Consider the following 22,350-nt stretch of genomic DNA (forward strand, 5'->3'; position numbering starts at 1 on the left):
TTCCCGATGGCTTTTCCTTTACCGGAAAACTTGTTTGTGCTTTGCAACCAAATATACTTGGGCAAAGTGTTTGCTCCTTGTTTTTCCATTGGCATTCGTGCACGCTCTCTCAATTTTATTGCTGTGATTGTGATTTCTAGTTGGATTTGACTATGCACGCATACACACATCGAAGGCATTTGGGGAATTGATATCCTTGTGCGCTTTTTGCAAGAGTTCAAATATTTTTCATTTTATTGCTGACATACAAACACAGGAAGTGGGTGGCCAAATGGTGGAGGGGCAGGGGCAGGGGCAGTATGTGCGGGAAGGACACGCACGTCCTGGGCCCAAGGGTGCTCAGGCAAACAACATTTGTCAATGCTGGCAATATTTCACTCCGGAATGGTCCGTTGCCACTGGATGCCCTCAGTTTACGGCTCAGTGCCTGGCCAAAGGACCGGAGGACCTCAAAAAGCCTCACAAATCCAGATCGTACAGTTGCGGACAAAAAGAGGGGACTACAAATGTCTCCTAGGAAAGGCAATTACCTAAATATATTTTGGTTTTTTAGGTAATTTGTTTTAAATAAATAAATAAAACTTAACAATGGTATTACATTTTAATTTGTAATAATAATAATTTATTTGTAATAAATGATTGCCATACACAAAATGGAATAACATATAACATTATTTTTATAACAATTTTATTTACTAAATTTATTTAATTTCTTAAATTTAAAGCACCTACAATAATGTAAACTTTAATTTAAAAACGCATATTTTAATTAAAATTTAAATATAATCTAGAATTAATTTAGCTGACATTTACTGTATATATACATATATGTATGTTTATGTGTTGCCAGTCAAAATGAATACAATCCCACAAAGAGGCGTTTATTTGTATTCGTTTCTGGCCAAAAATGTTGCACATCGATTGAGCCATACAAATATATATGTGTACGCATGTGTGTATATCCTGCCGCCCGCACCGAGCAAATTATGTAATTATGTGCGTTGAAAAGTGGGCAAATAAATAGAATTCGAATGGGAATGCTAATGAAGCCATTATTATTTTATGCGCTATTTAAACAAGACCGACCCACCCAGCCGCCCAGCCCACCAAGGACACTGTATGAATAATAAAGGGGCGCCACTTCAGCTGGCGGATAAATAAATATTAATGCCAACATATTCGGGGCGAAAACTCATCCTTGAGCTGGTCACTTGGACTTGTGGAAAATGTGGAAAGCGACATGAAAAGCGTTGCGCTCTGTGATTTTGACAGTGCCCATTCCCCTTTTGCCACATTTTGTTGCAAAATATGATTTCATTGTGCTCAAATTGAATTAAATTCTTGGAGTGTGACGTGCCCACCCCCGAAATCCCCCCGTCGCCACCGCCCCCTTTGGAAAACACACTCCGAAAATTCCCAGCTGCCACGACTCTATCTGCATCGCTCCATCTCTGTTTTTTTTGGCCACGCTGTCTCTTTCTGCTCGGGTATTTTCCTTTTGGTAGCTTTCTGAACGGAAGCGGATATTTTCAACGCGCCATTGTTATTTTTTGAGTGCGGGAAATTGTTCGCCCCAGCTATCCTTCTCGTCCTTCATTATTCCCTTCCCTTCTCTTACTGCTCTCCTCTTCTCCGGGTGAAAGCAAACGAAGCGAGGGACCGACCAAAGCGTCGTCCTTTTTGCTGGCGCTACTTCCTCCCACTCTTTCACTCACTGTATTGCTGTCTCTTTCGCTTTATCTGTGCATGCATATGGAGAAATTTCGAAAAATACAGTGTATAGCCGAATATATTTGAGTTTTAACTGTATAGAAAAAGGTTTTAAAAACTTATATAATTCTTAATAAATTATCAATTTAATTGACTTATCTCTATCTACCTTTAAAGAAAAGTCGTTTCTTTAAGTAATAAAACTCTGTCTTTTTTTTGTAATTTAATGAATTCTTAAATTTCGAATATTTCTACATAAATTACTGATTCAAAGACCACAAAATATTTTAGTTTAAAACAATGAAAAAGGATATTTTCATCTAAAATTGTGGACTTCATTAAGAATTATACCATATTTGTTTCCAATTTTACACTGTTATTTTTCGAGCTGTGTGTGGCTCTCATCCGCTTCATGCTTATCATTGTGTTGAGCTTCATCGTCCTTTTGGCCCGCCCCCTCGGCCACCGAATGCCGCCCCTGCTGCCACGCCTTGTCGACAGCTTTGTTTGTGTTGTAAATATAATTTTACGACTCTGCCTCTGTCAGACTCAACTCCCCTCGTCTGCCCTCCCGCGCACTGTCAGTCATTTCGTCAGTTTGTCTGTCCTCTGGGTGAGTTTTCCACCCACCCAACAATCGCAACCACCCACAACCACCCCTGGCTTTTCCTTTGCCCTTCATCAACTGTCGCTGCTTTTTGTCTGTCGCTTTTTCTCCCCCACTTAACATTTTATTAAGCGAAAATGCTTGTGCCGTAAAATGTGCGCTTACATGTTTGCCCGCCCACCAACTCCACCCCCTTTTGCCTTTTCCCTTATCCCATTTTCCACCCCTCTGCCTCGCCCTTCTGCCCCTCGGACACGCACCCTTGGGCTGCTCTGCCGCAGTCATCGTCGTCATTTTCATTTCCTGTGGTCGTATTTATGCTTTTTATTTGAATTGATTTTATTTCGTTGCCTTTTCCATTTTCCATGTGGCGTGAGCCGAGCTTATCCTTGTGTTTCTCCCCTCATCCCCGTAATGGTGTGGGTGTCTGAGGGGTTGTAAGTGCGATTGTGTGTGTGTGTCGTGTAGTTAATACGTTGATTTCATTTTTATTTTTATGATCCCTTTGCCACTTTAATGTTAATTTTATGACAATGATGTTGATGCTCAAAACTGACGCGAACTAAGGGCTAAGCGAACGCTGACACTGGCTATAAATACTTGTACTGGATGGAATGTCTACTATTGTGCTGAGTTTGAAAATATTTATGTGATTTTAGGTTTAAACGTGGGTTTTTTTCGGAATTTAAGAGAACACCTACGCATACCTTACAATGGAATATCAGAATTCTTATTGGTTTTATGTCTCTTGGGACGGTATTTAATAGACCCAGAGATCTGAAGCATTCTTATTTAAAAATAAAATAAATTCATAACGAACAAATTGCTTTAGATAGATATAGATAGTGTAGAAAAATATAATATATATATACAAATAAAATCTAATTATCAGTTAAAATTACGTAAAAAAATCGAGGACCAATGAATTAAAACAAGTTAAAGGGGTTAATAAGTACAAAATCCTTAGGGTTTTACGTTCCAACTTAACTTTGCATTGTAATTTACCCTTGTAAGAGCCTGTATTTACGTTCGACATTTGTAGCAAATTGTGGCATTGCATTCCAACTGTCGTGTCCAAGAATTACTGGAAATGGCCTGGTCAAATTTACACATCCGAAACAATAATTTTGCCACCTTATCCCCCCCGAAACTGAATGGCAGTGGACACGCTAGTTGTGACTGGCCTAATTGCCGCTTCGCTTTTCACGGCCAACAGTTCGGCGGTCTTGGGGCAACACGTTAATGGCCAGGCGTACGCATAAAATCAACAATTACATGGCACAAAGCAGACCACAAGTTCTGTGGCAGGCAGACGCACCGACTTGCCAACTTGCCACATCATGACAGGCTTATGGCCAACGGAGCGACGCTAATTTCAATGGGGATTGGGGGTATTGGGGGCAGGAGTAGGCAGTTGGAATTTGGGGGGAGGGGTGGTGGTTGTTGAACAGGGGAAAGGCGGTATGATGGCACCACTTAATGTAGCCAAAGCTCTGACGGCTACTGATTGACCACACAGAGATGGCAGCGTGATAGTTGGTTTTATGTTTCCTGTGAAGCATTTCCAAAGGCAAAACAATACAATAACTACGAATATCCAAATAAGTAAAATATTACGAACTTTACTGCATGTATTGTAGTACTTATAAAATAAGTTAAAATTTTATAAAACTACATCGAATGTAAAAAAAATTCTTAAAATTAAATTAAGCAAATGGAAAAGATAAAAAAATTGCTTTATTAGCATGTTTAAAAGAAAATATTGAAGTATTCTTGCGTTTTTAAAAATTGTAATTTGTGCTAAATTAATGAGACTTTTCCATTTTATGAGAACATTTTCTTATATTTTGTAATTCCCATTTTAAAATCAAGTAGAATCAATTGGTTTATTAAAATGGGGAAAAGGAATGTTTTAGGAGGAATTTAACAAAACCTATCTTAAAACAAGAAAGGAAGCTAGCTTCGGCCAGCCGAAGCTTATATACCCTTGCAGATCATTCCTATTAATTAACAAATCGCAAAAATGTTCAATTTTCTAATATTTCCCATTAATTTTCCGATCGTTCCTATGGCAGCTATATGATATAGTCGTCCGATTTTGATCAAATTAAAATTGAAATTCGGAAATATTTAAAAAGAGTCATATCCTAGAGTAGAAGATAATACAATAAAAAGCAAAGAAGCTTGAATTTATTTCCTATTACTTTTCCATTAATTTTCCGATCGTTCCTATGGCAGCTATATGATATAGTAGTCCGATTTTTTAAATAATTTATTCGAAATTCAGAAATATTTAAAAAATAACATCCCCAAAAGTAGAAGGTAATATTTCAAAAAACACCGAAACTAGAATTTTTTAAAGTTTTTTTTTCCGATTGTTCCTATGGGAGCTATAAGATATAGTTGTCCGATCCGGTCGGCTCCGACATATATACTACCTGCAATAGAAAGAAGACTTTTGCGAAAGTTTTGTATCGATAGCTCAAAAACTGAGAGACTAGTTTGCGTAGAAACAGACAGACGGACAGACGGACAGACGGACATGGCTAGATCGACTCGTCTTGTGATGCTGATCAAGAATATATATACTTTATGGGGTCGGAAACGTCTCCTTCACTGCGTTGCAAACTTCTGACTGAAATCATAATACCCTCTGCAAGGGTATAATGAAATCTTTACATTTCCCTTTTTTTTATAATAGAATTTCCATTACAATAGATTTCTCTTACCGGTCGTGAGCAGCTGCTTAAACCTACACCATTTTAAATGTGCCACCCACTTAACCGCACTGGAAAAGTGGGCTCCAGTGGGTCCTGGCCAAACTATCAAAGTTAACGTCAACTTGAGCTGAAAACTTTTGGCCAGTTCTGCATTGTTTTATAATCAACTTGCACATAATTTATATGCATGAAAGTTGGCCAGAACCCCCCGTCGTCTGTCGGTTGTCGGTTTGCCTGATAAAAGGCAGCCACAATGGGCAAAGGTTAACCAAGACACATAGGAGCGGCAAAGAAAACACACATCCATCCACGCATTGTGTTGTAAAACTAATCTCAACAAATTATCTTTCTAGCATTCGCATTCAGACTTCGTGCAGTGCCTACTTTGGGGGATGGGAGAAAGTCCAGTCACAGAGAGAAATTCAACTTTTCTCAGACAGTGGAGAAAGTTTTTCGGTGCAGAAAGTTGATGCGATTATGATTTTCAATTTTCAGCAGTCAACGCCGAAAAGCGAGAATGAACATCATAAAGTCCTGCCTGCCGACTGTGGTGGTGGAAATGTGGAAATGAGGCAACGAGCGAAATGTGGAAATGCCAGCCGAACAAACACAACCGCAGGGCGGATGAAAGAGAGCTACAGGAAAATGTGATAGATGGATAATGTCCTGGCGGGGGAGCTTTATGCGACGGGGGAGCCGTGCGCTTGCGGCGTCCGACAATAAATTGAGTTTTGCCCGTCCATGTCCATGGACCTGGGTCCAGGACCCATTCCAAGTCCAAGTCCAAGCCGAAAAGCAGCAGCTGTTCCACACCCAAACTCCCGAACAGTAGCAGCAAAGCCCCAGCTCAGTTATAACATTTATCGTTGTGCAAACTGCCAGTAGCAGCCGTAGAAGTTGTCCGTTTCCAAGGGATAAGGAAGCAGACAATGCCAGAGGAAAGTCCACCCATGTGAATACACGTTGATAAATTCAGGAACTATAATTACAAGAAAAAAAGTATTAGTGTAAAGAGCATAAAATTATTTATTTGATGTGAGCCTAAACTTAGTTTCAATATTTAAAAAAAAAACAGTTAGTACACCACCAAAATAAGAAGAAACTGTTTTTATCCAAAATTCGAAAATTTTAAATTTAAATGTTTTAAATATGATCAATACTTTTTTTAATAATTATTATTTTATAAACGAAAAGTTAACATTTTCTTTCAGTGCCTTTATTTTAGTGTTCAAATAAAAGGCCACACTGCACAGTGGTTGTCAGAGAGGAAGAATTGGAGGAAGGATTGGACAAATTAAAGTGGCTGTCAACGTAATGAAAATGGGACAGCACAGTGGTTGTAGGCAAGTAACTATATTACATTATTTGATTGATTGCAAAATGTTAATTATTTTTTACGCAGTATGGATGTCTTATGTTTCAGATATTTAAGTTCATATTATGAGCTTACGAATTTAATGGATATAAAAATTAACATATTTTATATTTTAACTCAAATATGTGAAAAATTTATTTGGTTACTCAAATTGTGTAATAAAAGTAGTTTTTAATGTACAAATTGATATTTTGTTCTTTAAATATTCAGTTCATTCCACTGTACTGTCCATATATTTTGTGTGTCTATTCCGGTTTGAGGAATCGAAATAAAAAACATTTTGTTCACATATTTGGTTTGATTTATACAAAAATTGTACGTTTTATGTTCGTTTTGTTGCTGTATAACCCCGTCGCTCGGTCCCCAAAAAAAAGTCACTTCTCGTGCGGCTCGTTTATTTTTCATTCCTGTTCAAATTATATTGTTGGCCAACAACAGCAAGGCTGTCGGCATCCTCGTTGATTTCAGCCCTGTTTTGTTTGACTGACAGCGACACCAGCAACATACCAGCAGACCCGCCCCAGGTCCCCAAAATCCGACCCAAGGGAACCCATCCGGCCATCAGCATTAACGCGCTCCGTTGCCGCTCACCCATAATCCTTTCAATTTTTAAATCATTTTTTATTCCAACCTCTCTTGTTGGCCTTTTTGTGCGACCCTTTTATGAAGTCGTGCCTCGACCCTCGCCGCAAATATTTATGAAATGAATACCCTCGAATTCCCGGCGCTTCTCTGATTGATGCCCACTGATGATGTCCGATGGGGGAAAAGAAGAAGCGGGTTCGATGGGCAGGCCCATCCCAAATCACTTTGGAGCTCACCCAATCGACCGACATCGTCTAACGACAATGACATGTTTATCCAGGCGGCATTCCGAGCCCCGATCATTTACACCTTTGCATCCCCATTCGCAATTCCATCAATTACAGCATTTAATCAACTCGTTAAGCCAGCTCGACCGAGCCCCAGCCAGACTGCGGCACCTGTCGATAACCTATAGGGAAATGGACACTGAGAAAAAATTCTTTTGGTATTTGGGGAAGTAAAATAATAATATCTGTATGTATAATGCATAATGTATAAATTGAATGACCATAAGATAATTACCAAAAATCGTTTAATTTGATTTATTAAAAAATTAATTTATATATATAATTCAAATTTACATGTTTATAGAAATGTTATTCACAGAAAAATGTTGTGGGGAAAATTCTTCCATGTTTCTTATCAATAAACAAACACGATATGATAAGTGTTATCAGTTATTTCATAGGAATTATAAATTTATTATTTTAAAATACCATGTATAGTATTTTTCTTAACAAATAGTTTAAATGAAGATAAATGTAATCTTTATTCATATCAAACTGATATCTTAAAAGCAAATTTTGTTCTGTGTAGGTTGCAATGACATTTTGTTCGAAATGAGCGCAAGTGTCAAATAGTTATAAAGTAAACTTGTAAAACAAAATAAATTAATACGTATTTAATTAAGATTACTGCCTATTTCTAAGAAAAGTGTTTACGTAAATTGCATTTGTAGACATTTTTAATGAAAGGTGAGGGTTATCTTGGAAATACATTTGTTGTTTTTTTATATACCTTGTATTCTATATTGTTTCCAATAAAAATATTAGTTAATATTAATAAATTTCTTACATTAAAAAGAATATTATAAGATCAATCCGTAAATGGTAAATCAGTCAAAATAAAAAGATTTTTTGGGCACTGTATTGGAGGGGGAGAAATTTGGGGCGTCGGCCGAGTCGGTAAGGTAATTACGAAAATGAAATCAGTCCGAGGTAAGCTGCATAATGCAGGCGCCGGAGGGCGAAGGGCCTGCAAAATTGAATGACCAGTTGATCGGCCAAGGGGGTGGTGGCAAGGCAATGGCGATGGTGATGATGATGATGGTGGTGCTCCTGATGGCTGTGGAAATTGTGGTATGTTTTCTTAGGGGCGTGGCCAGGCAATTGTTTTCTGACCCTCCTTCGGTGGTCATATTGGCCACATGTCCATGGCACCCCAAAAAAAGAGAAGGGAAAGTTGCAGGAAAATTCTGTGTTTGTCAAAATTTGATTGCATATTTGGTTGTCTGTCAATTTTGCCAAAAGATTGATGCGTAATTAGGTTGCAGTCATTGTTTATGGGGTAAATGGAATAAAGGGACTTGGTTGGGGAACGAATATGTATTTGAGTTTAATTATTTTATTTAATTTTCATTTATATAAATATTTAAAATATTTTCCATTAATTAATAAGCATTTGAAATACCTTCAGTAATTAAAAAATTACATTTGCATATCAAATCTTAAATTCCTTTGATTGTTAAATGTTAACTACAACAAAATATGCAAATTATTTCTTAATTCTCTGTTTTATATGTACGACTGGCATTTAACACTTTTTCTGACCACTAAAATTCTTTTGCGAGCGAGTTGAAGGTGGAAAGGGAAAATAAAAATTGACTGCAAGCCACTTTCACTGGGGGTGGGCAAAAAAATACGATTGAAATGAAAGAATGAAAATGCAGACAGAAAATTGTATGTGCAACTGTGCGTATGCGCAATGTGCCGTCGGCAAACGAAATGAAATGAATTTAATTATGAAAAATTGAGTCCTTTTCGGTTGGGCACTTAAAAATTCAATTAATCTCTTGATACCTTGAAAACGAAATTAATCAAAGTTCTTGCACAAAAACGGTTTACAACAGACAAAAAGAGAGTGGGTGAAAGGAATGTATCAAGTGTTTGATTCTTTTCATGCTCTACTTGAAATTGTTTTTTACAATTTTCTCTCTAGCCAAAAACTCCAATTTCCGCTGAATGAAATCAAAGACTAAAAGGGGGGAGAGTTTTTTTGTTAGAGCATAAAAAAATCGTTTGCCGGTAACAACGGTCGGGGCAAATAAAAATCAAATTTAAAGCTCTAAGAAACCCCTCGGAAAACCGAGCTTCGACCTCGAACAGCAGGCCGAAAAAAGGCTGGGAGGGATTGGTTTGGCCCCATCCCCTGCCCCCTCCCCCTCACACACACAACTAAATGTCGCAATTTTACGAGTCAATATAAAGGTGCCTGGGGAGTCATTTACAGGCGCACAGCGGTTTGCCTTCGCTCGGTTTTCTTTGGCAATAAAACATCTCACAAAGGACACGGGTCACAGGACGCGGAAAGCGGTACGTGGAAATGCCGTTGCCGTTGCCGCAAGGAAGGAAAACGAGGAAAAACACGTGTACGACGGGCCTGCGCCGGGTAAAGTCAAATATGATGGCAATTTTTATGCTTTTTTGTTGAAATATTTCCACCAATGAGGCATAAAACAGAAGCCAAAACGATGCTTCGCTCCGGCCCAAGAATGATTTACGAGGTAGTCTCGAGTTTACGACAAATTTACGAGAACATTGCAATTTGGCTATTATTAATTTACTACAGTGGAGCAACTTTCAGGTGGGCAGCCAAGAAACGAAGTTCCATTCTTTAGCACTTAAAAGGGGATTTAAGTCACACAAAAGAATTTCGAATTTAAGGTTACATTTAAAACTTTTATTTAAAGCTTTTTATTAATTAATTAGTAATAAATAGTATAAATTAATATGGCAAGCTTAGGGCGTTTTATTTTTAAGCACTCTACAATAATTTACCATCTTCGAGTAAATTTAAATGATAAATGAGCCGAGTTTTTGGTGGCTCGGGCAGTGCAGCCGTTGCAGTTTCCATGGACAATAATGTCGCCATTCCTAATGGTTATTTTAGGAATTGTTCCTAAAATTAATTTATATTTATTAAAGAGATCCAGTAAGTGAAAATTTAAGCATAAGAGTTACTCACGAGCATATCCAATTTCGAGTAGGGAAAAAAGCGCCAAAAGCGGGACCAACAACGAAAACCACTTCATCACTGCTACAATTCAGATGATACACTGACTGAGATCGGTCCATCACAGCTCGATTTATATAGCCGCATTACTTTATATCGGCGGTGATTAACACAAGAATTTCAGAAAATACCCTAGAGAATTGTATAAACACACGGGTTTTCCAAAAACCCCCGCTCTTGATAAGCCATCCCAAACAACTGAGAGTTCAGCTCTGTTGCAGTCCAGCTTTAAAGCTTCTGCTCCTCAGCTTCGACGTATAATGAATATACATGTGATGAGCGCTGGCGTAAAAACCAAATGACGTAATGTTGAATATTGAGTGCATTCACAGATTATATTAAAAAAATACAAATACAAAATGCATTTAGAATAAATATTCTTTAAAAAATAATATGGAATTGACTGTGTTAGTTTAATTATAAATTAATAAAATATAAACTTTTTTAGATTTAATATTCGATTAAAACCATGTGAATTAGCTTTTTTCCATAGGGTTGAATCCCACTATTACAAATGACATTATATGTAGATTTGAACTTGTTTGTAAGCACCTACATATATGGACGTTCTGATAAGAAACTTGCGCTGAATTTAAAAGAACAACAATTTTTTTCGGGTAAAATACTATTTTATAGGTCATTTTATAGGCAATTATAGGCAACCAATTGTTTGTTAACTAACATGTCTTCACTTTAGGACTTGCTTTTTCAGAATATTTTGTTGGTTAGTTTAAAAACAATAGTTACGCTCCATGTGGGCTGGTCTGGCCCGGTGCAATTACCTATAACCTTATAGAATCCTGGCGGTACAATTTCCGGTAGTCCCTCGCCATCAACAACGCATTTTTCAGCGGTGTAAATCTTCTTTGGCCATGGCGGTTGGAATTTGTCCTTAAACGTTGGTATATTAGAACAGTGGGCTACGTTCCTCATTATCACATCCTTGTAGTAGGTATTGAGATACTCGTAAAAGGATTGCTTGGGGATCGAATAAGGGAGCACCCTGTAGTCGCTCTCAGCTCCCGAAGAGCTTCGGTAGGCAATGCCCTCCACCTGAAAAGGAATGATATTTCTGTGTATGATTTACTTTATTTGGTTTGACCCACCATGGTTTCCTCAGTCACATCGTACTTCCAATCGGCATTGCCTGATATTCCGTATTCTCCGCGACCTATGCGATCGATACTTATGTTATAACTCATTAAACTTTCATCCGAAGTGTAGCCGGTGATCGAAATGGGTTCGTAGTCCCATTTGCGCTGCAACCAAATATTATGAAGATGATTTACGGGTATGAATACGAAACTTACCGCTGCTCTGATTCCAGTGATCAGCAGGACACCGATCAAAATGTAAACGAACGAGTAGCGGTAACCCATTTGGATAATATTAAACTGTGTACGGTGATGTTCCGCCTTATAAAGGCGACAGCAATTGCATTGCAATGTTGCATGACATTGTTATCAGACTATGTAAAATTGATTTACATTTGTTTTATCTAATGGTCATGTTCATTTAAAGGCCATTGGTAGGGGAGTGTAGGGTAATTTGACGAGTAGGGTAATGTGACGAACTCGTCGAATCTCATATATGACGTCACGACAAAAATTCCAAATAAATGTAGTCGTCTCCCCTTATCGTGTCGACAATGTATTTAAAGTAATATTAATAAGAAGTCCCGTAATTTGTTCGTGAGGTAATTTTCGCTAAAAATGTGGTGCGCAAACTAGCAAACCTATTCAATTTACTTGTGTTTCAGCAGTGCCAGAGCAAAGATGAGTGGAAAATAAAATCAGGCAACACCCAGAAAAATGATGGACAACATTTTAGGTCATGCATAGCCTAAAACATTTTAAATGGACTAAAAGTTCCTTTTTAGGTCATGTACTGCCTAAAAATTTAAATTTTTGGTATATTTGCCCTACTATTTAGGTCCCGTATAGCCTAATATTTTAGGTCATCGTGGGCCTTAAAATTAATGCATTTTACCTAAATAAATTTGCACGGAACTCTGATACCGTTCTAGCGACGCTATAATTCCCAACCACTTATAGCGCGGCTTGCATAGTAACCCACTTCGATCGTTGAATAAAACAGCGATTTCACTGCTGAACAGTGAAGCCTCTTCGCTCGTTTTTGTGTGTTGGCATAATGACGACTTCTTGAAGACTAAGCCGACATTGACCTCGAGTTAGCTATAAATTTCTCTGTATTTACTTTATAATATGAAACATTTTTCAGTACAAATTTTTAGGCCAAAGAAAGCCTAAAATTTTGGATAGGGGTTTTCTCATATTTTAAGGCAGCCAATTACCTAAAATCTAGGCCAAAAATTACCCCATTTTAGGCCATTAATGGCCTAACATTTTAGGTCATACAATCCTACATTTTAGGCCATTCAAGGACTTAGCTCCAGTTTTAGGCCAATTTTACCTAAATTCTAGGCCATTTTTTGACATTTTAGGTCATTTTTTTTTCTGGGTGAAATATATGCACATATACATGAGATCTTTATCAACAGTTTTTGGTACCTCGCGTATTTTTCTTTTGCGCCGTTTGAGAGTGACACCGTTTTTGCTCCAAGTCTACCTTGTAGGGTATCGTGACGAACTTTTTGTAGGGTATTGTGACGAACTTTTTTTATTCAAGAATTTTAACTGTTATCGTTGATTATTTGTAAAAAAAATATAATAATACCATATAACATTTAATACTGCAGTTTTATTGTTGTTTTTAATAGTAAGGTCAGTTTAATTTAATAAAACAAAAAAAAAATTTTTTAATTTAAAAAATTGCACTTTGATTATTTTTTTTGTAAGTTTCGGTATTATCTTATTACTACTTTCTTTTCCGTATCGAAAATAACTTTTCCGTAAATTATATATAAAAAAAATTTTTTTTTTGTTTGTGAAAAGGATGATTTACACCAAACGCTGTGGGATTTGGCTACGTTGAAATTTCGAATACAAATTTTTCAGAAATATGCTTAGTAAATGTAAGTAACTTTCTGCTTTTACACTTTTAAAAAATATTGATTTTTGGAGAAGTTACATTAAAGAACAAATCGTTCGTCACATTACCCTACAATTTTGAAAGTGCAAAAAAAGAAGGGTTCACGCCAAACGCTGTGGGATTTGGCTGCATTGGAATTTCGAATCCGAATTTTACAGGGATATGCTCAGTAGATGTAAGCAACTTTCAGAGTTTACACACCCAGAAAAATGATGGACAACATTTTAGGTCATGCCTAGCCTAAAACATTTTAAATGGACTAAAAGTTCCTTTTTAGGTCATGTACTGCCTAAAAATTTAAATTTTTGGTATATTTGCCCTACTATTTAGGTCCCGTATAGCCTAATATTTTAGGTCATCGTGGGCCTTAAAATTAATGCATTTTACCTAAATAAATTTGCACTGAACTCTGATACCGTTCTAGCTATAATTCCCAACCAGTTATAGCGCGGCTTGCATGGTAACCCACTTCGATCGTTGAATAAAACAGAGATTTCACTGCTGAACAGTGAAGCCTCTTCGCTCGTTTTTGTGTGTTGGAATAATGACGACTTCTTGAAGACTAAGCCGACATTGACCTCGAGTTAGCTATAAATTTCTCTGTATTTACTTTATAATATAAAACATTTTTCAGTACAAATTTTTAGGCCAAAGCAAGCCTAAAATTTTGGATAGGGGTTTTCTCATATTTTAAGGCAGCCAATTACCTAAAATCTAGGCCAAAAATTACCCCATTTTAGGCCATTAATGGCCTAACATTTTAGGTCATACAATCCTAAATTTTAGGCCATTCAAGGACTTAGCTCCAGTTTTAGGACTATTATACCTAAATTCTAGGCAATTTTTTTACATTTTAGGTCATTTTTTTTTCTGGGTGCACTTTTGAAAAATATTGATTTTTAGAAAAGTTACATTCAAAAAACGAATCGTTCGTCACCTTACCCTACACTCCCCTATATAATACAATAATATAAGCACATAGATACAAATAGTAAAGCATTCTCATAGGTGTAATGTGCTATAACGCAAGTATAAATTTTCCCGTGCTTTAAAGTGAACAATGGATAAGGTATGTTTCGGAACTGAAATATTAAATATTTTTGCTAGACCTTAAATTTATTATTGGCATTACTTACTTTCATTATTGTAAATATATCTTTACGTAATGAACATATTTTTATTTTATTTCAATGTTAACACTTGTAGTGTTTGGATATGGAGACAATAAAATTAAATTTAAATTAAAACATTTTGAGTGTTATTTTAACAATAGCAGTAAAGCTCCATGAGGGCTGATCTGGTCCGAAACCCTTAAATATAATTTTATAGTATCCGGGCGGTACAATGTCCGGAAATCCATCCCCATTCATAACGCACTTTTCACCGATGTAAGTCTTTTTTGGCCATGGTGGTTCGAATTTGTCCTTGAACACGGGAATATTGGAGCAGTGGGCACAGTTTCCTATTATTACATCTTTATAGTAGGTATTGAGATAGTGGTAAAAGGGTTGCTTGGGTATGGACCAAGGGAGCACCTTGTATTCATTCGCATCCCCCGAAACGCTATGGAAGGCATAGGCTTCAACCTGGAAAAGATTGGGGGTTTTATAAAGGATATCCCTAATTAGGCTTTAACCCACCATGGTTTCGTCAGTCGTATCGTAGTCCCACTTGACATTGGCTGAAATTGCGTATTCTCCGCGTCTTATGCGAACGATTTGAATTTTAAAAAGTATCAAACTTTCATTTGAGGTGGTGGAGGTGACCGATAAGGGTTCGTACTCCCATTTGCGCTGCAAAAAATAATTAAAATATTATGAGCTATGAACACAGAACTTACCGCTGCTCTGATTCCATTGATCAGCAGGGTACCAATCAAAATGTAAACGAACAAGAAGCGGGTATCCATACGGACCATAATAAACAGGGTACGGCCATGTCCCTCCTTATAAAGGCGACAGCCACTAATTAATAACGTGCAATGTTGCACGATATTTTTATCAGACAATGTAAACTTAATTTACATTGGTTATATCTAATAGTCATGGAAGGTCATGGGTGTATAATATAGCCCATATTAGATAAATTGTTAAAAAGGGTAAGCTGTAACTACGCTAGCTCGCATTTTCCGGAACTTTAAAGTAAACGATCAAGTCAAATACTAAATATTCTGAATATGTTTTGGTTAGACCTTGAATTTATTACACAGTGCAACACGAAAAATGTAACCGCAGCTTGGTTTTCCAAACCTGAAAGTACTCATCAAACCCATTTAAACCTCGCGTTTGGATTTTTATGGGTGTGAGTGCATTTAAAAAAATTAAAACTATTTCCGTTTTAAGTATTTCCAATTAAAAATGGGAAAAATATAAAGGCAAAGTGTTATTTTGTAATCTTTATTGTTGTTTAATCGCCACCTCCGCTGATGCTGCAGCCGACGCAATCCTTATTGTGAAGGTAAGTGCCACCAGGCAGGCGACCACTGAAGCCATCGGGATAACGAGTGCCACCGCCTCCTCCTCTTCCACCAGATGCAATCGATGGACCAGCTCCCAGAGCTCCTGGATAAGCGTCGGGGGAATTGATGTAGACATTTCCCTGGCCCGGCCTTCCAGTTTTGTAGGCTTGGCCACCGACCACCACGTTTTCCGCCACCGGCGGACTACAATCCCGGCATGCTCCGCCGATAATCACATTTCCGGCTGTGGAGTAATGGAATAATAAGGGAATCGTGCGACCGAAGGGAGACCATCTCATTCTTACCTGTGGCCTGGGAAATCAGGACAACGGCAACGGCAAAGGCTAGAATCAGACACTTCATTCTCGATCTGGATGCAAGACGAATCTGCTCGAGACACATGAAATCCGAAAGCTTTTAAGCGTTCTCCCTGGCTTTGTTATAGAAACCAGATTGCAGCGGACGCCAAGCCAACGGTGGGATGGTGCGGGACTCGCCCCAGAAACCAGTTCAATTGACAGATAATTCTGGGCAAGGGGTTTTCCACAAGCCCCATAGCACTCAAGGTTTTATTTCGATTTTTGTTAGCTAGAAATTGAACTCAATCGTATGCATATGTAACACGCAGTGTTTATCAAAAACCAGATGCTTGTTTTAATTTTTTAAATTGATTCTTTACTCTGCATTTTAAATTCTAACTGTTATGAAATGATATGATAATATTTTGCATTAAAAAGTCTAACTGACATGAAAAAAGTGTAGTGACCAAATAATGTCTTGTATTATTATTACTTTTTCTCTGCATGGTTTTAATATTTTTTTTATGTAAGCTTATATTAATTATTTAAATAAAAATTATAAAAATGTAAAACAACTTAACTACTATGTCGGATTAATTATTAATAATTAATTAACTAATAATATAATTAATTTAATCATTTTTTTAATTTAACTTAATTATTTCTAATGTTTTTTCTTTTATCAAATAAAAACACCTCTTAACGAGGTAAAAAACTAGTGACGATCGCACCTTTAACGTACAAAAGTTCTGATATCAACATTTGTGACGAAAAATTATTACACTCGTCATTAAATAGACTTTCTAATCTTTTCTCATTCGGCCCGCCCTAGCAAACTATTCCAGCCTTTTTCCCTTTACAGGCATTTTCTATTCCAGCGTGACGAATGAGAAAAGATTAGAAAGTCTATTTAATGACGAGTGTAATAATTTTTCGTCACAAATGTTGATATCAGAACTTTTGTACGTTAAAGGTGCGATCGTCACTAGTTTTTTACCTCGTTAAGAGGTGTTTTTATTTGATATCAGAAGTTTTTGTTTGGTTACTTTTGCTCTCATAGATGCTAATATAAACATTTAAATTTAAATTGGTCAATCATAATTTTTAAACTATTGTATTTTAACGAATTAAGATAAAAAGGCGTAGAAGTATTTCAAAATACCTTTTAAACGAGGTATAGCACATGTCTGTACCTTTTGTAGTGTAGAACTTACAAAAAACTAACGAAATTTAGCTATTTTTAGTTTTTTTTCCGCTAAAGTAGCGGCTTTTTCCAAAAGTCGTAGAACAAAAGATTCCTATATGGAACTCTTAAGTGCAAATTTACTGATTCCATGACCCTAAAATACAGTTCGGATACCCTCCCACAAAATTCAATACTCAGGGAGCGTTAGTTGTTCTGAGCTGGCAAAAGTGGCTATTTTCGTTTCTAAATAACTTTTAAACGCGACTTTTTACATAAACATGATATATACCAAAATTTAAGGAATCTCAAGGGCTATACAGTTTAAAGTTGTAAGGAAAATCGTTAGAGCCGTTTTTGAGAAAATTAAAAAAAAGCTTAAAAAAAAGTGTTAAAAAATTGTCTTTTGTTCATATCTTTTTAATTATTACATTTACACAAATTGCATATAGAAGGCGTTTACAGCATTTAAAAATACCTTTCAAACGAGATGCAGCACAAGTCTGTAGCTTTAGTAGTATAGAAGTTACGGCTTTCCGAATTTTAGCTATTTATAGCTGTTTTCCCGCTAAACTAGCGGGTTTTTCCAAAAGTGGTAGAACAAAAGTTTTTTATATCGATGTGATGAACGTCATATCAAATTTTCAGAACTTAAAAAACATATTTTGGACAAGTGGACAAGTGGACAAGCGGACAAGTGGACAAGTGGACAAGCGGACAAGTGGACAAGTGGACAAACTGACAAACAGAATTAAATTTTCATTTTGGGAAGAAGAAGAAAATCTTATTTTGGCTATAACTTTTGAACGGAGCGTCGGATTTTGACAAATGACCCCTCATTCGACGGGTATTTTCAAAAGGAATACAACTAAAACATTGCGAGGGGGCATTTATCCCCACCGGCCCCAACAGCTCCAAATTTCGAAATTTTCACTTTTTCACTTTCACCGCTCTTTCTCCCAAGCCAATTGATTTTCTTAAAGTCTTGGTATGCAATCCTTTAAGTTTTTGCAATACCTTTCGATTGGTGTATTACTCATTACGATCGGACTATCACAGCAGATTTTCAATTTTGCGGCTATATAATAGTAGTCGCCTTCGCACACTCTCCTGGTGCGCTTCGTCACTACATGGACTGCCGTCCATAGTGATACTTTATCGATCGATAGTTATTTGTCTACACAAAAATCTGCGTGGAATACTATTTCATCATCACAATAGATTCCGCTAATTTGTTTTTGTTTTTACTTTAAATCTGAGGTCTGTTGATTACATCTTTGTGTTTTTCCAAAACGTCAGACTTGCCGTCGGTTGTCACAGATCCAACGAGCGTTCAATGCACTTGACTCGCTCTACGATCCGAAGCTTAGCTATAAAAGATCAGGTCTCGTAGACCGAGAGCATCAGTTAAAGCAAATCTATTGCCCAGCAATAATCTATTGAGATCTTAAACCGGAACCACCAATCCAGAATCAATATGAAGTTCTTCTCAGTCGTCACCGTCTTTGTGCTCGGTCTGCTGGCCCTGGCAAACGGTGAGTTAAACCTACTAATTTCCAATAGCTGATCCATTAATTAATTTACTATCTTTCCCCCAGCTGTACCCCTGTCCCCCGATCCAGGAAATGTGATTATTAACGGCGACTGCAAGTACTGCAATGTCCGCGGTGGAAAGTAGGACAATCCAAGCCTAAGGATCTACGAAAGGCAAAGCTTACCTCAAACCCAAGACACAATATTTATACTTGTACCTAGAATTTAGAAAAAATGCCAAGCAAACAAATACAATAAACACACTAAAAAAACCTAAAGAGAATTTCTTTTTTCGGTAGTTATAGATTAATCGCCGTATACAATTATTGCTTTAATTCTGGGAATTTCAAACCTCCTCCAATCGGAAATATATTGATTACATTTTTGCTAGGGGTTATCAGTGGCCTCCAATCTTTATGGCCAGATCGGCTCTCGGCTATATAAGATCAGGTCCCGTAAGTCGAGAGCATCAGTCGAAGCCAATCAATTGCCCAGTACACTCTGCATATAAAGTCGGAATCTAGAATCAATATGAAATTCTTCACAGTTGTCACTGCCCTTGTGCTCGGTTTGCTGGCTCTAACCAACGGTGAGTAAAAAATTTATTTATTATTTATAACGTATCTGATTAGTTAGCTAAATATGTATATTTTCCCCCAGCTGTTCCCTTATCGCCCGATCCAGGAAATGTTATCATCAATGGCGACTGTGTTAACTGCAACGTCCACGGTGGAAAATAGAAAAGTTCTATTTCAAGGATCGATAAACCAAAGACCATATTTATACTACCGCTGCGTACTAAAATAAAACCTAGAATCTAAAAAAAAAGGTTCAGCTGTATTTTTACTAAAACTGCATTAAGTTATATTAAATAATGTGATTATTATAAAATGTTGTAGAGATGGTGTAACTGATATAAAGTATACCCTATACTTTATAGGCATAAGGATTCCTCACCCATTGCGCTGTAAAGCTTGTGATTGAAATTAAGAAATTGGAAATAGTTGTTTCTATCTTTGATTTTTATTATTAGTTTCAAATTGTTGCTATAATCTGTGGACTATTAGCCCCGAATATTACATCCGACGCAATCGCTGTTGCGCACCAAGGTTCCGCCGGGATAGGGACGGGAATCGATGGTGGTGATACCATCTCCTGACCAGCTACCGCCCCCTCCTCTGCCGCCAGATCCGCCCAGATCGATGTACTGACCACCGCCCCACTGGCGTTTAGAACGCCTGCTTATATATTGAGATCCCCCTGCTGATTGGTGCAGTGACCAGCCGGCTAGGTCATTATCATCCTCCTCCGATGATGTTGGCCTGCGGGGCGGAGGAGATTTGGACTTCGGTTTGGCTGTGGTTCTGCCACTATTTCCTCTGCCAGTCGTGGGTTTGTGGGTGGTGGTGGTGGTTTGATCATGGGAACAGTTTACGCACTTGCCGTTGATGGAGACCTTGCCACCTGAGAATGGAAACAGATTAATATTCTGGGTAAAACCTTTGGGCTATGAAAACCGACCTTGGACGAAGGCCAACGTCGCCAAGAACAATATCGCCAATAGCGTCAGGCACTTCATTATGCGGCTCTCTAACCTGATCGATCACTGGCGCCTTCTTTTATACCCGTCCCGATTAGCTCAGATCGGCTATCTGTATATATACTGTATACAGAAATGCATATAAAACCGCTCAAGGCTATAAATAAGTATTCCTAAGGCGTGACGTGTTCCTTGACTTTGAAACAAAGCTGAACTATTGGCTGTTACCAGAATAAAAGATGAAAAGGAATTATAGCTTCTTACAAATAATAATAACAGATTATAATTATTTTTTCCGCTACAGATGAACAAACTTCCCACATTTCAAATCGAACAATTTTGCTTATGCTGCTATACAATCGTATACCATACGATTACATTTTTAGACTATCCGTATCCACTATAAAATATTATTCTTTCACGTCGAAGATATATATGAAAGCCATTTTCATTCACGATTAAATTACACTATTTTACAAAACTAATCCTTAGACACGGAAAGAAAAGTTGGATGCTCTGTGCTGTTGGACTCCTTACATTTTGCAATTTTAATAAAATAAAAAAATGTAGAAAAAATATATGAATTTAATTGTATTAACATTACTTAAAGAATTGTTTTTTTAAGGACCTATAAATTAAAAAAATAAATCCATTTTAATAATAATACGGATTAAGTACTTTATTTATATTTTAGGTGTACATGGTACCTGTTCATTTAGAATATAAAACACGTGTAGGTTTGATTAACAGGTTTTTATTTGTTGATACAAATTTTTCTCCACCAAAACAAATGCATATATTGATTATTACGACCCATTGTTTGATATTATTTGTCGTTTTTGCGAATGTTAGAAATGGCAGAGAAATTAATAAAAACAAATGTTATTGGTAAACAAAAATATTATATACGTTCTCTTTAGGGTCAAGATAACTGATATCTCAAAACTACTTAGAGCTCCAATAATTTTCTTGTGAATTTCGTTGCAACTTTAGTTATCTGCTAGTTAATATAACACACCTCTTTGCTTCCCCGTAAACACTGGACTGGTATTTCCAGATTTAAATGCGCAAAAACAAAATACTATTGAACGGTTAACTTTCTGTGTTTTCCCAAACGTCTCAGATTTGTCGAGGGTTATCAGAAGCCTCCGACTGCCCATTACATTCGCGTCGTTCTACGATCCGAGGCTGAGCTATATAAGATGTGGTTCCGAAAGCGGAGAGCATCAGTTGAAGTCAATCAATTGCCCAGCGCATTCAGCATCTGAAACCGGAACCACCAATCCAGAATCAATATGAAATTCTTCTCAGTCGTCACCGTCTTTGTGCTCGGTCTGCTGGCCCTGGCCAACGGTGAGTTGAATCTATAAACTTTCGATACCCGAACAATTAATAAATTAACTATCTTCCCCTCAGCTGTTCCCCTGTCGCCCGATCCAGGAAATGTGGTCATCAACGGCGACTGCAAGTACTGCAATGTCCACGGTGGAAAGTAAGAAAGTTCTTGGCTAAGGATCAACACAAGGCCATAATCTACCTTCAACCCCAGACTATATATTTATAATACCACCTTGTACTAAAATGAAACTTAGAATTTAGAACGACAATGACAACAATAAAAGAACCCAACTAAGAAAAAATATTTGTATTTTAATTTTCTCTACATTTTTCCTAGCTTCTATATCGCTAATAACGTTTTCTCAACTTCTTGATCAAAAGATTCTATAGAAGAACAGCCCAAATGGGGGTACTCTAAAAGCTCTATTTCAAAAAATCATTTATTTTTTTTTGTCACACAATGGTCGACAATCTCCTGTACGGTGCACACTGAAACCGATTCCCTTACCCTATTATTAGGTGGACTAGAGTCCAGTCGACTGGTTTAAAGCGGAGTAAGAGGAAGACAGTAAGCCAAAATAATTAAGTTTATTTACCGGTCTGCCTACCACAAATTTTAGCAAGGGAGTATAGTCGAGTGCCTTGACTATCAAAAAACCCTCTGTTGATCGATTTCAAAATAAAATGCCGGGGTGACGA

General features: G+C 37.2%; 8 protein-coding genes across 8 annotated transcripts; 3 read left to right on the forward strand and 5 right to left on the reverse strand.

Annotated features, from left to right (window-relative positions):
- Window positions 1-9,953: 9,953 nt before the first annotated feature.
- BomT1 (Bomanin Tailed 1) lies at window positions 9,954-10,474 on the reverse strand. Its single transcript, XM_017159291.3, has 2 exons — window positions 10,241-10,474; window positions 9,954-10,174 (listed from the first exon to the last, which is right to left on the reverse strand). Exons 1-2 carry the CDS (start codon window positions 10,305-10,307, stop codon window positions 10,050-10,052), a joined length of 192 nt encoding a protein of 63 aa, XP_017014780.2. The 5' UTR covers window positions 10,308-10,474; the 3' UTR covers window positions 9,954-10,049.
- A 522-nt stretch (window positions 10,475-10,996) lies between these two features.
- On the reverse strand, window positions 10,997-11,667 carry LOC108069257 (uncharacterized). The gene is made up of 3 exons (XM_017159261.2): window positions 11,599-11,667; window positions 11,395-11,547; window positions 10,997-11,341 (listed from the first exon to the last, which is right to left on the reverse strand). The coding sequence occupies exons 1-3, from the start codon at window positions 11,665-11,667 to the stop codon at window positions 10,997-10,999; spliced, it is 567 nt and encodes a 188-aa protein (XP_017014750.2).
- A 2,874-nt stretch (window positions 11,668-14,541) lies between these two features.
- On the reverse strand, window positions 14,542-15,209 carry LOC108069291 (uncharacterized). The gene is made up of 3 exons (XM_044395938.1): window positions 15,141-15,209; window positions 14,941-15,093; window positions 14,542-14,886 (listed from the first exon to the last, which is right to left on the reverse strand). The coding sequence occupies exons 1-3, from the start codon at window positions 15,207-15,209 to the stop codon at window positions 14,542-14,544; spliced, it is 567 nt and encodes a 188-aa protein (XP_044251873.1).
- Window positions 15,210-15,682: 473 nt separating this feature from the next.
- BomBc1 (Bomanin Bicipital 1) lies at window positions 15,683-16,210 on the reverse strand. Its single transcript, XM_017159288.3, has 2 exons — window positions 16,064-16,210; window positions 15,683-16,002 (listed from the first exon to the last, which is right to left on the reverse strand). Exons 1-2 carry the CDS (start codon window positions 16,158-16,160, stop codon window positions 15,707-15,709), a joined length of 393 nt encoding a protein of 130 aa, XP_017014777.3. The 5' UTR covers window positions 16,161-16,210; the 3' UTR covers window positions 15,683-15,706.
- Window positions 16,211-18,628: 2,418 nt separating this feature from the next.
- On the forward strand, window positions 18,629-19,049 carry LOC108069359 (bomanin Short 2). Its single transcript, XM_017159416.3, has 2 exons — window positions 18,629-18,775; window positions 18,839-19,049. The coding sequence occupies exons 1-2, from the start codon at window positions 18,718-18,720 to the stop codon at window positions 18,916-18,918; spliced, it is 138 nt and encodes a 45-aa protein (XP_017014905.2). The 5' UTR covers window positions 18,629-18,717; the 3' UTR covers window positions 18,919-19,049.
- Window positions 19,050-19,227: 178 nt separating this feature from the next.
- Window positions 19,228-19,601, forward strand: LOC138912566 (bomanin Short 1-like). The gene is made up of 2 exons (XM_070213640.1): window positions 19,228-19,362; window positions 19,434-19,601. The coding sequence occupies exons 1-2, from the start codon at window positions 19,305-19,307 to the stop codon at window positions 19,511-19,513; spliced, it is 138 nt and encodes a 45-aa protein (XP_070069741.1). The 5' UTR covers window positions 19,228-19,304; the 3' UTR covers window positions 19,514-19,601.
- Window positions 19,602-19,820: 219 nt separating this feature from the next.
- BomBc2 (Bomanin Bicipital 2) lies at window positions 19,821-20,448 on the reverse strand. The gene is made up of 2 exons (XM_017159412.3): window positions 20,295-20,448; window positions 19,821-20,237 (listed from the first exon to the last, which is right to left on the reverse strand). The coding sequence occupies exons 1-2, from the start codon at window positions 20,350-20,352 to the stop codon at window positions 19,837-19,839; spliced, it is 459 nt and encodes a 152-aa protein (XP_017014901.2). The 5' UTR covers window positions 20,353-20,448; the 3' UTR covers window positions 19,821-19,836.
- Window positions 20,449-21,500: 1,052 nt separating this feature from the next.
- On the forward strand, window positions 21,501-21,953 carry LOC123003416 (bomanin Short 2-like). The gene is given in 2 exon segments (XM_017159414.3): window positions 21,501-21,666; window positions 21,730-21,953. Coding segments are annotated over 2 exon segments (231 nt in total). The 5' UTR covers window positions 21,501-21,515; the 3' UTR covers window positions 21,810-21,953.
- The last annotated feature ends 397 nt before the right edge of the window (window positions 21,954-22,350 follow it).

The sequence above is a fragment of the Drosophila takahashii genome, chromosome 2R, assembly GCF_030179915.1.
Source record: "Drosophila takahashii strain IR98-3 E-12201 chromosome 2R, DtakHiC1v2, whole genome shotgun sequence".
Classification (NCBI taxonomy): Eukaryota; Metazoa; Arthropoda; class Insecta; order Diptera; family Drosophilidae; genus Drosophila; species Drosophila takahashii.

Excerpts from the sequence above, each read along its gene's own strand:
- BomT1 (XM_017159291.3), bottom strand. The coding sequence starts at position 10,307 with ATGAAGTGGTTTTCGTTGTTGGTCCCGCTTTTGGCGCTTTTTTCCCTA. Across the intron at positions 10,175-10,240 it reads ACTCGAAATTGGATATGCTC|GAACAATTCCTAAAATAACC; the intron begins GTGAGTAACTCT and ends AATTAATTTTAG.
- LOC108069257 (XM_017159261.2), bottom strand. The coding sequence starts at position 11,667 with ATGGGTTACCGCTACTCGTTCGTTTACATTTTGATCGGTGTCCTGCTG. Across the intron at positions 11,548-11,598 it reads TCACTGGAATCAGAGCAGCG|CGCAAATGGGACTACGAACC; the intron begins GTAAGTTTCGTA and ends ATTTGGTTGCAG. Across the intron at positions 11,342-11,394 it reads ATGTGACTGAGGAAACCATG|GTGGAGGGCATTGCCTACCG; the intron begins GTGGGTCAAACC and ends ATTCCTTTTCAG.
- LOC108069291 (XM_044395938.1), bottom strand. The coding sequence starts at position 15,209 with ATGGATACCCGCTTCTTGTTCGTTTACATTTTGATTGGTACCCTGCTG. Across the intron at positions 15,094-15,140 it reads TCAATGGAATCAGAGCAGCG|CGCAAATGGGAGTACGAACC; the intron begins GTAAGTTCTGTG and ends TATTTTTTGCAG. Across the intron at positions 14,887-14,940 it reads ATACGACTGACGAAACCATG|GTTGAAGCCTATGCCTTCCA; the intron begins GTGGGTTAAAGC and ends AATCTTTTCCAG.
- BomBc1 (XM_017159288.3), bottom strand. The coding sequence starts at position 16,160 with ATGTGTCTCGAGCAGATTCGTCTTGCATCCAGATCGAGAATGAAGTGT. Across the intron at positions 16,003-16,063 it reads CCTGATTTCCCAGGCCACAG|CCGGAAATGTGATTATCGGC; the intron begins GTAAGAATGAGA and ends ATTACTCCACAG.
- LOC108069359 (XM_017159416.3), top strand. The coding sequence starts at position 18,718 with ATGAAGTTCTTCTCAGTCGTCACCGTCTTTGTGCTCGGTCTGCTGGCC. Across the intron at positions 18,776-18,838 it reads TCTGCTGGCCCTGGCAAACG|CTGTACCCCTGTCCCCCGAT; the intron begins GTGAGTTAAACC and ends TCTTTCCCCCAG.
- LOC138912566 (XM_070213640.1), top strand. The coding sequence starts at position 19,305 with ATGAAATTCTTCACAGTTGTCACTGCCCTTGTGCTCGGTTTGCTGGCT. Across the intron at positions 19,363-19,433 it reads TTTGCTGGCTCTAACCAACG|CTGTTCCCTTATCGCCCGAT; the intron begins GTGAGTAAAAAA and ends ATTTTCCCCCAG.
- BomBc2 (XM_017159412.3), bottom strand. The coding sequence starts at position 20,352 with ATGAAGTGCCTGACGCTATTGGCGATATTGTTCTTGGCGACGTTGGCC. Across the intron at positions 20,238-20,294 it reads GACGTTGGCCTTCGTCCAAG|GTGGCAAGGTCTCCATCAAC; the intron begins GTCGGTTTTCAT and ends TTCCATTCTCAG.